This window comes from Hydra vulgaris, chromosome 14 (genome assembly GCF_038396675.1).
Source record: "Hydra vulgaris chromosome 14, alternate assembly HydraT2T_AEP".
NCBI lineage: Eukaryota > Metazoa > Cnidaria > Hydrozoa > Anthoathecata > Hydridae > Hydra > Hydra vulgaris.
Window position 1 is genome coordinate 28,572,501 of NC_088933.1, and position 15,818 is coordinate 28,588,318.

At 25.4% G+C, this 15,818-nt stretch overlaps 2 protein-coding genes across 2 annotated transcripts in view; one reads left to right on the top strand and one right to left on the bottom strand.

Moving 5' to 3' along the window:
- Positions 1-7,153, bottom strand: part of LOC136091022 (uncharacterized) — a 7,984-nt gene extending 831 nt beyond the window's left edge. The window contains exon 1 of the mRNA XM_065818006.1: positions 7,044-7,153. Coding sequence (XP_065674078.1) covers positions 7,044-7,153 — 110 coding nt within the window. The remainder of the gene's footprint in view (positions 1-7,043) is intronic.
- Positions 7,154-7,358: 205 nt separating this feature from the next.
- On the top strand, positions 7,359-10,294 carry LOC136091024 (uncharacterized). The gene is made up of 5 exons (XM_065818007.1): positions 7,359-7,489; positions 7,573-7,703; positions 7,943-8,152; positions 8,496-8,588; positions 9,672-10,294. Exons 1-5 carry the CDS (start codon positions 7,359-7,361, stop codon positions 10,292-10,294), a joined length of 1,188 nt encoding a protein of 395 aa, XP_065674079.1.
- Positions 10,295-15,818: the final 5,524 nt, after the last annotated feature.

Consider the following 15,818-nt stretch of genomic DNA (forward strand, 5'->3'; position numbering starts at 1 on the left):
TTAGGTAAAATAAATTTTTCTAAATTATAAGCTCTTTCTTGGTCGGATTTCTAGTGTTTTTTCTGAAAATTGATAAAAATGTTGTGTTTGGGCAACTATATTTAGTAAATATACGTCAGAACCGATTGAAACTAGGATCAATGCTAAACAAAGGCACTTTTTCAAATGATATTAACTAAATTCGCTTTAACGCCGATCAGCGAAATTAATCAAAAGACTCCAAAATGGTGTTCTTTAGATTCACTATTACGGATAGTAAAGAGTTATGAAAAGAATATATGAGAAAAGTTTCTTTAAATATTTGAAAAATGTGAAGCAAAAAAAATTATATCATCTGAAACTCTTGTTTGGACTTAATACGCTGATAAAACCATGCTAATTCCAAATAAAAGAATAATTTGTAAATTGCCTCAACTACACCAATTGTGAAAGTGTACTATTTCAGTTTCAGTTTTTTTATTGTACCATGCAATTCAAATTATATCAATGTCTTTGCAAAAATAACCTCTGTAAAAAAAAACTTTACAGAAATCTGAACTCAAACACAAAAATATATCTTATAAAGGTAAAACTAAAAATCTGTTTTTTCTATTATGTTATGATTGTGTGTTTTAAATAAATTTTGTTTATTTATTCGATAAAAAAAATTGTGGGGGGCAGATTCATTAATTTTGCAGTTTTTTGAGGGATTGTTTTTTCTATTTCAGATGATGTTGCTAAACAATTTGCAGTCAATATTCTTTCGAAAGCAGAAATACTCAGGTGAGCATCAAATAGAAAGTTAGTCCAATTTCTGGTAATTGTGGTATTTCTATTTGTTCATCCAGAATGTGCATGTAATTGGATTTGTTTGTGATTTTATTTTTCTTTGTATATTTTCCTCTTTTACTGTCTAACAAAAAATACGCGAATTTTTGAGATGTTTTAATTTTGCAAAGAAAGTAAAAATCGAACCAGTTTCACTCTAAATTATTGTAAATAATTTTAAAATTTTGAAATAAATGTATTGCAATGTTTATTTTTTTTATTCTTTTAATTTCCGGAAACAATTATTTTCCCGGACTAATATTATAACCGTGTATGATCTTAATAAATGAAAAGAAAAAAGAACTTTACAACGTGATGTTTTACAATGTAACATTGTGCTTTATTGTTTTTTGCAGCGTAAAAAAAATATCTTTTTCCTTACAACATTTGGCTATTGTCGTCAATATACATTTGACCTATATTTTAATTATGCCCCTATTCCAAAGTCTAAACAACGAAAGAAAAGACATTTCCAATAAGAAAAATCATGTTGAAACTACGTTGTTCCAACGTCTTTCGTATTGTTGGAAAGATGTTGACATGATGCTATAAGTAAAACCGCAGAAAAATGTCAACTTGCTAACGCTAGTGCAACGATGTTAAAATGACGTCGTAACAACAATACATTTGAGCAAAATGACGTCTGAACGGCGTTAGACAAACGTTAGATTTTAAGAAAAAAGACGTTTTAAAGACATTAGGCAAACGTTATACTTTGACTGAAATGATATTGAGCCAATGTCTTTCCTATTGTTGTTTAGACGTTGCTGTAATAATGCGTGACGGAAAAATTGTTATTACATATTTCTTCACTATAATAAAAACTGCATCAATTTTTTTGGCATGTCTTCATAATGATTTTCTATTAATATTTTTATTTATCAAAAATACTCTAAGGATTTTCCATTATTTTTTGCAGTGTTATCTTTTTATTCGAAATGACTACCGATACAATTGTTTTCGTTCGACGTTAGAGAAACTTAATGGGTACATTAAAATTAAGTAGAAGTTGCCGCAATGCAGTTTTCAAGAAAAAGTCAAACTGATAAATGCTTCATTACGTTTTAACATTTCTAAACTTAAAGTTTTCGTACGATAGATGTTTGGGTATACGTTGGTTAACGTGTTCTTTTAGTAAAAGTACTGCAACTCTTTCTCGCCACTACATGGGTTGCAATGACTGACAAGGATTCCATGTTAAATACGCTTGAAGGAGCACTACTAACACTACTAAAAGGATTAATTTTGTATATAAAAGAATTATTATTTTTTCATTGAGTTGTATCAAAAGTATTCACGTTTATATATAATAATTATATATATTGGTTTATATATATATATATATATATATATATATATATATATATATATATATATATATATATATATATATATATATAATATATATATATATTTATATATATATATATATATATATATATATATATATATATATATATATATATATGTATATAAAATATAAATGTATATATATATATATATATATATATATATATATATATATATATATATATATAAATATATATATGTATATATATATATATAAATCATGGATGAAATGAAGAAAGGTAAGATAAAATGAAAAATTTTGAATTAAATACCTATTATGTCATATTTATATTGTATATCGCATTATGATTCAAAGGTAAGATAAAGACATAATTAATGGCAGGTTTTAATTTGAGAGTGACGTTTTAAGTGCAATGTCAGCGATTATAGTTTTTTTTGTTCTGATAGTTAATCTATGTGACCCGAGCACATTGACCCTATGGGCACAGGACATAAATAAAATGTCTTTTGAACGTTCAAAAGACGTCCAACACGTTCAAAAGACATTCAATAGATGTCTAAAACGTTCAAAAGACGTATTAAAGTCAATTGTTTTACGTCCTGCGCCTACTGGGGAACAACAGGCATGATTAAACTTGAAAGTCTCATTGAGGTTTTACGAACATAACTGTTACTAGTGAATTGATAGGTAATCGGACTTTAATAAAATTCTATTTTAGAAATTTGAGAGAAGCAAAAGAAAAATGCATTAGTGCCATAGTTACATCAAATATTGATATATATTTGATTAAACTTCGACAAACATGGTAAGCAAAGTTCATTTTAATTTAAAGTTTCATATGATAGATGCTTTTTGGTGTAAGTTACCCTTAAAAAAATTATTAATTGTTAGTAATATTTACAAAAACAAGAGTAGCAATTTTTGTATTCTTGATAAGTCAGACTTCTGTAAACATTGTTCAAGTGCAAAATGACAATGTAAGTAAATTTTACCCACTGTCAGATCTAAATATAAAGTATTAACAAATGTTTTCAGAAAAATATTTAACTATTATGCGTTATCTGCATTTTGGAATCATATATATATATATATATATATATATATATATATATATATATATATATATATATATATATATATATATATATATATATATATATATATATATATATATATATATATATATATATATATATATATATATATATATATATATATATATATATATATATATATTTTATTTGAGTATAGCAAAAATAGTTTCAGAGCTTTCCCAGTAAACACACAGATGTCTCGACGTCTATAAGATGTTTTTTAGGCGCTTTTAAGAATTCGTGTGTTTACTTAGATCTCTAAATTTTCAGGGCCCTGTGCAGAAAAAATTGGCATCTATTGAAAGGTTTTCTCAAAGCTTTATAGAAAGCAATTACCTTAAGACACCATGAAAAAGAAGCATCATTTGGGGATAATGAAATACAAAACGATATGAAAAAAATTTTATTAACTTATTTATTCTGAATAAATTTAATAATGCTGCCAACAAAATTAGTACATTAAATATTAAATTAAATTTTCTAAAACACTGTTCAAATAAAGTTTCATAGTGAAAATCATCTAAACTTCTTGAATGTTTTATTTTTCCCGGAAAATTCCTGAAATTTCGATAGCAAATATCTTGGAAAATAAAAAAAATGATCCTAGAAATGGTCCAGCCTCACGTTGTGCATGAATGGTGTCCCCTGTTAGTACTTTTGGCGTGCATAACCGAGGCCAATTTTGTAGCCCTTTCTAACGCAAAATCTCATTGTAAACATTGTTGGACATGCTTATGCAGCCAACATACAACCCTTATCACATCGTTGTAATGTTGCTTCTCTTTCTCTTTTCTGTAAATACTATAATGGGCATTTATGTATTACTTGTTTATATATATATATATATATATATATATATATATATATATATATATATATATATATATATATATATATATATATATATATATATATATATATATATATATATATATATATATATATATATATATATATATATAAATATATATATATATATATACATACATATATATATATATGTATATATATATATATATATATATATATATATATATATATATATATATATATATATATATATATATATATATAAATATATATATATATATATATATAAATATATATATATATAAATATATATATATATACATATATATATATATATATATTTGTTTTTAAAATATATACATATATATATATATATATATATATATATATATATATATATATATATATATATATATATATATATATATATATATATACATATAGTGCCTTACACGTTATCTTGAGCCGTTTCAATATTTGTCTTGACGTTGAAAAAATACAAGACAATTTTTATAATGATATCCTTAAAAAAAATCCTTGCTAACACATACCATCCAATAACCATTAAATTACAATGAACCAATACCAGACAACCAAACAGATTCCCGTTAGCTCTAAATATAATTTAGAGCTCAATTCCTACTACCAATCAGCAACCCTTTATTCCAAAATACCTACGTACTCTTCGTAATCGTGTCAGCGACATCTACCTTCCACCAAACATTGGCATATATATATATATATATATATATATATGTACATATATATATATATATGTACATATATATATATATATATGTACATATATATATATATGTACATATATATATATGTATATATATGTACATATATATATATATATATACATATATATATATATATGTACATATATATATATATATGTACATATATATATATATATGTACATATATATATATATATATATATATATATATATATATATATATATATATATATATATATATATATATATAAATTATATGATGAAAAAATTTTATGTTAAAAAGCTTTGCTTACATAAAATTTTTTCAGCTAACTACTTTAAATGCGTGATTAAATTTTTATAAATAATATCGTGACATTTTATTTTAAACTAAAATATGATAAAATATTTTAAACTAAAATCATATTTTAAACTAAAATATGATAAAATCAGCTTATGTAAATACAAAATATTGACATATAAAATAAAAATTTATAGTAAGATACCATAAAACTGACCGAATCAGAGTATTTCATTATATGTAAATATAAATTTCACAAAAATATATTTATATTTTACTTAAATAAGTACAAAAGCATCTTATAATGTGCAGATAATCATTTTACACACTCCTAACTTAAGTAACTTTAGTATACAATAACAAAGTTAAGATATACAAGTCTTTACATACATAAAAGGTTTTTACATTTATTTATGAGAGGGGCGTGTTCCCCCTTCCGTCCTCCTACCCCCATTTAACATAACATAAAAATTTTTTTTTCAACTTTGGCTAATAAAGTTTTAATCAACGTATGATAAGTCATCAAAACAAAATTGTCTATTTTGTCCATTTTTTGGCGCTCGATTGTTTGTCTTCGGCAAATCTCAGCTCAAAGTTTAGCATGATGCAGTCAATTTCTAAAGTGATGATGTTGTTTTAACACACCTTAAAAATCAAAAACTGTGCAAAATAAACAATTTTCAGTTTTGTATTTAAAAGCATAAAAGATAAGCAAAAAAGAATTATAAAAATATGTTTTACTTGATTGTGTTAGTGTATGCTTAGTCATAATGGAGCGAGGCTTTTGCTACCCCCTCTCAAACTAAAAAAGCAAAAAAAAAAAGAATTTTTAAAGTATACTTTTTAATTAGTTGCAGATACAATTAACTAAAATACTCTAAAACCTTTATTGAAGGACTGTAATTTGTCAATTAGTAAATAAGTCAATAGCAGTAAAAAAAGATGTTCTAAAAACAAAGAATTATTAAAGTATAATTGGGGTATTATTGTCAAAAAATAGTAATTCATGATTATTTTAAAGATGACTTTTTTATACATATTGTCTTTGCTTTTTGTAAATGAATAAAATAACAAATTCCACAAATGAAAATACTGTAACAAACACTTTTAATGAAAGACACCACATTAAGGTAAATCAGAGCCGTCTATCAAAAATTTTCGGCAAGAAAAAACACTTTATAAATGGTTATAGCATGTCACAACACTTGCAGTATTTAATTGTGAAGTCACAACACTTGCGTATGTTTTTGGCAAGTCAAAACACTTGCAGTATATTTTTGGCAAGTCACAACACCTGCAGTAAGTTTTTGGCAAGTCTCAACACTTGCAGTATATTTTTTAAGTAGAACTATTAAAACATTAACATAATATATGGAACTTAAAATAATCTGTTTAATTAATTTAAAAATAATAATATTCTTAAAAAAAAGAGATTGCTACAAACTTTAAAATTCAAAACAGGTGAAAGGTAAAAGCTACGTCTTTGTGGTGTTATTAAATTAATAAAATTGAGACTCTCCAAAACCATCATTAGCAGCAAGCTGCATCTTCTTTATGCAATTGGAAAGATTTTCAATATCAGTTCTACATCTTTCCAGTAAGAAATGGTGTATATAAAGACATTTCTCTTTTATTATTATTTTCTTTTATACAAAACACCTTTATACAAAATTATACAATTAAACAAAGTTGTACTATACAAAACATTTGCATTTGTTTTGATCGTACTATTCATGGTATAGTTTTTTGCCAACAATTCTCCCTAACATGATATCTTTTAAATTATATAGTTAATTGTTGGATAAGTGTTTATATGAGTTTATAGTTTCATTAAAACTCAGTTTTAATAGTATGCTCACTAACTTTCTTTTATCTTTTTCATCCACTTTATGGCGCTTGGATGCTGCCTTTGGCAAATCTTGGCTCAAACTTTAGCACGAAGCGACTGATTTCTAAATCTACTTTTATTTATTACATCAATTGACCATTACTTACTTTCCTCTCAAACTTAGACTGTCTAGACTGTCTAGTAAATCCAGTTTTTTTAAATCTTGATTTGCAAGAGATATAGCAAGTTGTTGGATTAAGGGTCCGTATATTGGCATCACTAAACATACCTAATAATTTCTCACTATCTTTAATTCCTCACAATATATATTGTGAAGCCTTGCACTAACTCTCTCCTCTTTAAATGTGTAATAGTAAGTGAAAAATAGCATTTTTCATAAATATAAATAAGATAAAAAAGATAAAAAGCATTTTCACCGCGAACGGACGTGTTTTTAAGAGCGTTTTAAAAAACTTATAATAATGGCGAAAAACTTTACACCAGCACAAAAAGAAATCCTTGAAAGTCATGAGATTACTATGATGAAAATTTTTAATGATCGGATAGAAAAAATGGAAATTAAATTTTATAACTTAAAAGATGAAAACTTAACGTTAAAAAAATAATTATCTGAGATACAGAAAGCTGTTGAATTTATAAGCAAAAGCTATGATAAAATAATAATTGAACTTACAGAATTAAAAAAAAGTCGAAAAAATCACCAGATATAAGTAATATTGAAAATGGAAACAATAACATTGAAGAGAAAATAGCAGAACTAGAAGACAGAAGCCGTAGAAACAACTTGAGAATTGTTGGGATTGAAGGTAAAGCTAATGAAACTTGGGAAGAAAGTGAACAAAAAATCAAAGAATTCCTCAATACGAAGCTTAATATACAAGAAAATATTTTAATAGAAAGAGCCCATCGAGTTGGAAAAGAAACAGGAAAAAACAGATCAATAGTTGTTCGATTTCAAAACTACAAAGACAAAGCCCTAGTGTTAAACAAAAAATCAAAGAATTCCTCAATACGAAGCCTAATATACAAGAAAATATTTTAATAGATAGAGCCCATCGAGTTGGAAAAGAAACAGGAAAAAACAGCTCAATAGTTGTTCGATTTCAAAACTACAAAGACAAAGCCCTAGTGTTAAACAAATTAACGACGATGAAGCTTTGGAACGAGCGGTTGTACGTTAACGAAGACTTTAGCGATTTTACAATAAATTTACGAAGAAAGTTTTTCAAAGAAGCGAAGGAATTGCGAGCGAAAGGTAAGTTTGCTAAAGTAACTTAATTAATTAAATAAATTAATTACGCGTGACCTATAACTATAAAGAAATTCTTTTAATATTCTATAATCAAATTTAAAAGCAAAAATGGATGACTACGAATCCTTTAATTTTAATTTTCATGATAAATACTTAAAATCGGATCTTAATTCAGATCCAGATGTCAATTTTTTTAATGATGTGAACACACGTTGTTCTTATCTTTATCCCAATAAGTTAAAAGAATTTCTTAATAAAAACGGCACCGAAAATCAAAAAATCAGAATCCTTCACATTAATATTAGAAGTCTGAATATAAATTTTGAAAAGTTTTGTGATTTTTTAGATGAAACTGAAAATATTTTTAATATAATTAGCTTAACAGAAACTTGGATTTCTTCGAATGAGTTTAAAAATAATTCTATTTTCCACCTTCCAGGTTTTGAAACTATTTGTTAGAAAGACAAACAAATAAACGGGGTGGAGGAGTTCTGATTTACGTTAAGGAACACTTTGTATATCACATTAGGAATGATATGTGCGTTTCTGACGGTGATAAAGAAATCGTAACTATTGAAGTTTTAAACAATAAAAAAAAAAGTATTCTATTAAGCTGCTGTTATAGACCACCAGATGGTGCGTCTGAAAATCTTAGTTTTTTTTACAGCGTAATATCATTCACAAAGGTAGCAAAGAAAACAAAATTACTTTTATAATTGGAGATTTCAACATGAACTGTCTAATTTATAGTAAAGATAAAAAAGTAAAAAGTTTTTATGATAAAATATTTATGGCAGGAGCTCTTCCTTTAATTAATCGCCCTACTAGAATAACCAAAATTTCAACGACGTTGATTGACAATATTTTTACAACAGATATTTATAATAAGAAATTACAAAAAGGAATTATAAAAACCGACATATCCGATCATTTCCCCATTTTTCTTACAATTCATACTGTATCCTATAATAACCCCGAAAGACAAAATATAATAAAAAAACGTGTCTTCAACGAAAACCATATAAAATCCTTTCAATATCAATTATCACATCTGCATTGGAAACATATTAACTTAAGTGATGACGCAAATACAATATATAATAAGTTCTTTGATACTTTCTTCTCAATATACAATGCAAACTTTCCACTTTGTGAACAAATAACAAAAAAAAAAACCTTGAATAGTCCATGGATTACCAAAGGACTTAGAAAATCCTCTAAAATCAAACAGAAACTATATATAAAATATCTAAAAACAAAATCAGATGAAAACCAAAAAAAATATAAAAATTACCAACATTTATTTGAAAAAATTCGTAAAAAACTTAAAAAAAATTATTATTCAAATTTGATTAGTAAATTTAAAAACGACTCAAAAATACTTGGAGAACGTTGAAAGAAATAACAGTAAAACAAAAAACAAATTCAAACTACCTTCCTAAAGTAATTAAAATAAATAAAACAAATATATATGAACCAAACGAAATTGCAAACGAGTTTAAAAAATATTTTATTGATATAGGAAATAATTTGGCAAATAAGATTCCTATTACGGAAAAAACATTTAGTGATTTCCTAGAGCCTATAAATAATTCGCTTTTTATAGATAATTTATATTCTGACTTATCTTTTGATGAGTTTGAGAGAGCTTACAAATCTCTTGAAAGAAACAAAGCTACAGGTGCGGACGAAATAAATGGCAACATAGTCATAGATTGCTTTGAAAATTTAAAATGTATCCTTTATAAAGTGTTCAGGGCATCTATACAGCAAGGTGTATTTCTCGACCAATTAAAAACAGCTAAAGTTACTCCAATTTACAAAGACGGAAAAAAATCAAATATTAGTAATTATCGCCCTATCTCAGTTCTTTCAACCTTCTCGAAAATTTTAGAAAGAATTATATACAATAGAACATACAATTACCTTAATCTAAATAAACTTCTATATAAAAATCAATTCGGTTTTAAAAAAAATTGTTCAACTGAACAACCCATTACACAGTTCATTCGTGAAATTTCCAATTCATTTGGTAGATCACAATATACACTAGGTATTTTCATTGACCAACCAAAAGCATTCGACACGGTCGATCACAAAATTCTACTTAAGAAACTCAAATTTTATGGAATTAATGGCAATTAATTAAATGGTATAAAAGTTATTTGACAAATAGAAAACAATTTGTTTTCTAAAGAGATTATTTTCAAAATGAAAAATTAATTGACATAAAATGTGGTGTTCCACAAGGTTCTATTCTAGGCCCACTTTTGTTTTTAGTCTATATAAATGATTTAAATAAAGCTTCTAACCTTATGAGTATCATTTTTGCGGACGATACTAATTTATTTCTGTCAAACAGTGACATTTATGAGCTTTTTTCAAATATGAATAAAGAACTCAATCACATCTCCAACTGGTTTAAGTGCAACAAGTTAACGTTAAACATTGACAAAACAAAATGGATCCTTTTCCACTCCCTCGCAAAAAAGCGTTTTTTTACCAAATAATTTACCTAAACTTTTCATTGATAAAATTGAAATAAAAAAGGAGTCGGTCACAAGATTTTTAGGCATTTACATTGATGAAAATATTACATGGAAGTATCATATCCACTTTATTTCTACTAAATTGGCCAAAAGTATTGGAATTCTATATAAGGTCAGATACTATCTAAATAAACAAAATTTAATTCAACTCTACTACTCATTTATACCTAGCTATATAAATTATACCAATATTGTTTGGGGAAGTACCTCTAAAAGTAAGTTACGAAATCTCTACCATCGTCAGAAACACGCAATGCGTTTAATATGTTTTGAAAAGCGTTTTTCTCATTCTAATATTTTGTTTAAAAACGTTAAAGCACTTAACGTTTACGAACTCAATGTCTATAACATTTTATGTTTTATGTTTCGTTGTAAAAGTGAACAACCATTGTTAATTTTTAAAGATCTTTTTACCCATAAAGCTATAAACAAATATACTTTACGAAATAATAATTTAATAATTGAACCCTTTTGTCAAACAAAGTTTAATCAATTTTGCATAAACTATCGAGCACCGTATTTATGGAACAAAATAGTTGTTCCAAATTTTGATTTGTCAATTTCGTTTTCTGTTTTTAAAACTAAATTAAAAAACTTTATTCTTTCTACTGACAATATATATAAATATTTTTGAAATGTAAAATTATTTTCTGTTTTTGTTTATTCTACATTGTTAATAATTATTAAATCAATTGTATTTTTATTATATTATATATACACGTTTGATATATTTTATATGGTTCTGACGACAAGATCTTTTGGATCTTCTTTCACATACCAAGTTTATGTATTGTTATATTACGATTAATATTTGTAAACTAAAACATAAAAAAAATAAAAAAAATAATAAAAAAATAAAAAAATATCCAATATATTGTTTATTTAAAACATTTTCCACTGCAATAAGAAATGCAGAAGTTCTTCTTCAAGAGAGTTTAAATTTTTAGCTTGTTTTAAAATGTTTGGCTAAATCGATTTTACACTAAAGTCTGTCTGTCTGCAAAACGAAAAATGGTTGTATAACATTTTTCACAACCTGGATACCAGCAACACGATCAAAAGTTTCATGCTTTGATGTTTCATCAAACATTTTCATCCATGAGTAAGAAGTTTTTCAAATACTGCAAGCACAAACATTTGTTTGATTGCGGTTATATTTCAAAATGCTTCTAGAAGAATTACTTACAATTTTTTTCACTTTACTGTTCCAGTTGTAAAATATTGTTTAAAATCATTTTAATGCTTTATCAGAATAATGCAAGTACTGAAAAGAATACGAAGGCAACTTTCATGATACCTTGAAATGATACCTCTTTGTAATTTATTGTCTAAAGAATTTACAAAACTTTGTAGACCACTTTTTACAATTTTATATCTCATTTTGCTTACAGCCAGAATAATCAAGGTTACCATGCTGTTATTTCAATATAATTTGCAACTCTTATTGACTGCCACTTCAAAATGCAAATCAAATAAAAATATGTAGTTATACATATTTATTATAAATAGATGATATTAAACAAAAAGTACGTAAAAATTTTGTATGAAATATTTATACAATACTTATACATATTTAGTTGTACTATAAATTGGTACGTAAAGATGATCTTGAAGTTTACTAGTTGTTGCATTTGTTAAAAGCAGCAACTAGGAAACTTTAGGATTATCTTTAGCTAAGCTAAAGTTTAAATTTCTTAGCATTTATAAAATTAAACTAAAACTTAAAATAATGAAAGAAATCATTAAAATTAGATAATTAACTTTATAGTAAGTTTAAAAAGTTTAAAAATTTTCATATATCAAATAAGATAAGAATTAAATAACATATTAAACTTTCAGTTACTTTACTATCCATTTTTTTAAATTTAATTTAAATCAAAACAAAACAATCGATTGAACCCTTAGTCTCCCAAAAAGATATTGGGTAAAAAAATTTAGGTAGCAATAGCACGACTAAAAATAGAGTACCTGCGACAACTAAGAAAATTTTGTCCGTATCTTCGACATAAATTTCATTCTAGAAGTACAACCAAACTTTAGACAGCAATAAACATAGCAGTAAAGCTAATTAATATATTTATAAACCACACAGTAATAAAGTTCAACTATCCTAGTTTTCAAATATACTATATGTTGATGTTTAATTATGAAAGGTTTTCTACGAAAAACGTGGAACAGAATTTTACCACAAAGTTCGGTTCCGTAAAATGCAATTTCCGCATTCCTATATATATATATATATATATATATATATATATATATATATATATATATATATATATATATATAAATATATATTTAATTGATAAAAAGCATCATATTCCGGTATATATTATTTTTATATTTAAATAGTAATATTTCGGCTTATTTAGTATTAGCCACTATCAAATTAAAAAAACCGTTATAAAAAATTCAAAATAACTAAAAACAAAAATGTTGTCATTTAGACTTAATAAGTTTAACAAAAAGTGGTCTCTAATAGCGTGTAATTGCCTGCAATAGAGAGCACTGTAAGCATTGTGTTTCAATTGTTTTGCAAATCTTAAGTGTATAGTTATTTGAAGTAATCAAAATAATTTTTGGTTTACTCCAGTTAATTGAACCACTACAATGTTGGACGTGTTCAACTATTCCTGATGCGTTCCAGTTATTCTCGCGTTCATTAACGCGTATGGAAATTTTTTTTCTAGTTTCGCCGACAGAACAAACATCACATGAACAATCTAATTGTTAAACATCAGGATAACTATTTGGGTGCAATATTTATTTATTGCGACATAAAATATTTAGTAAAGAATTACTATAGAGACAAACAATTTTTATACTTACTCTACGAAACTCTCTTTTAAGTATAATTCTTAGTTTCGGTATCCACGGCAGTATTACGATTTTTCTAGGGTCTACTTGCTGATTTTTGAATTTTTATTTGATAGTTTTGGCAATATCTAAAGGTTGTTTGTATAAGTATCCATTGTGAGGAAGCACATTAATAAGAAACTCAAATTCATTCTGATATTTTGTTCTAAATATATTTATATGCTCATAAAAGAAAAACTGTACAAATACTTATTGCTATATTAAGTAAAATTGAAGAATGTAGTTTAACTAATACATTAGTAATTGGTTACTTGCGATATATTGAAAGTATATTGTAAAAACACCAAATTATAATTGGTGGAACTACAAACGTCTGAAAAATGTAATTGATTTTGAGAATTTTGGCATTCAATAGTATAATGAATGGCTGAATCTTATTAATTTAAAATATTTAAAAAGAATTTACGGTGTCAATATTAGAAAATCGAGCGTGACTATATCAACAAACCTTTTATTAGTTATTGGAGCAGTATTGAAGCATAAAGTTTGTTGGATGGCATTAAATTTGATAAATTGTATATAGGCTTAAAGGGTAACCTTTATCACCTTTATGTGCTTTAATGTATCCATATATTCTAGGTGAAGCAGCGTCAGTAGGATATATTTTATCATACGTTTTTTTATCAAAATTTTTTTTAGGTTTACTGAGAGTTTATTGAGTTAAACAAATAAAGTGTTGTGTAGGATTGACATCAGAAATAGCGTAGTTACCAATTTGCTTTTTGATTCTTTATACTGCTGATTTTGAATGTATAATATCAAATCCGCACCCTTTGTCTGAAGGGTTTATATTTATTTGATTCGACTTTTTTAGCTCATTTAAAGCTATATATTGATTTTTAGAAAGATTTCTAACTATTTTTACATTTAAAAACTTGTTTAATGTTTTGCTTTCATACCACCATTAAATGATAAAAATAATATATAACTAAAAATGATGTTTCTTATCAAAATCAGTATAAAGTATATAATTAACGTCTATTAAACAATCTATATATATATATATATATATATATATATATATATATATATATATATATATATATATATATATATATATATATATATATATATATATATATATATATTTTATATATATATATATATATATATATATATATATATATATATATGTATATATATATATATATACATATATATATATAAATGTATATATATATATATATACATATATATATATATATAAATGTATATATATATATATATACATATATATATGTATATATATGTATATATATATATACATATATATATGTATATATATGTATATATATATATATATACATATATATACATATATAGCCAATAGCTTATATGATTATTCTAAAGTGAGCCATTTAGCTTTTATTTCAGACAAATATTTACAAAGTTGGAAGTATTATTACAAATAATATTTACTATATTAATATTAACATTATTACCTACGATATAGTAAACTGGTATTAAAAGTTTGCAAACATTAACCTCAAATGCATACAATGCAAAAAATTTAAAGAACAAAAGCAATATAAAAATGTCAGCGACTAGTCTAAAAATAATACTGCTAAAGCTGCAGATAAATGATGCAGTACAAAATGCAAAATATCAAGTCTTAACTAGAGTTAATTTACTTAGTTGTTGTTTGAACACAATCAGCACATAGTTGTCCACGCACGGTTATTTCGATACAGCTCTCATTTAACCAATCACGGCACGCTTCACACTCAATCCATTCATCATCAATGAGAGGATCAGTTGCTTCACCATATGCAAACCCACAATATTTGCAAATGTCCTCTTCTTTTTGTTTCTTTTCTTTTTTGGATTCTTTCTTTATAACCTTCTGTTTAACAGTTTTCTTCTGTTTCTTTTCTTTGCTGGTCTCTTTCTCTTTAGCTGCTTTTTTTGTTATTGGTTTGGTTCTTTCTTGAATAAATGCTACATTTTCTTCTGATGTCAATTCATAAGATGGTGGTTTCTTACGTGGCCGACTGTTTTGTGGTCGATCTCTGTGTGGCACTGGCATCAAGTTTTCGAAAGACACATCGAGGTCTGCTTGTTCAATTGACACAATTGCATTTTCATCAGTGGTAGGTAAACAAGTACTACCAGCAATATCAGTATTGACATGTTGCTCATGCTGCTTATCTAGGCGAGTATTAGAATTAGATGCATTAGTATTATCTTTATTAGCTGTATCAACAAGTTTAGCATTAGAACTATTTGAAATATCTGGCAATTGC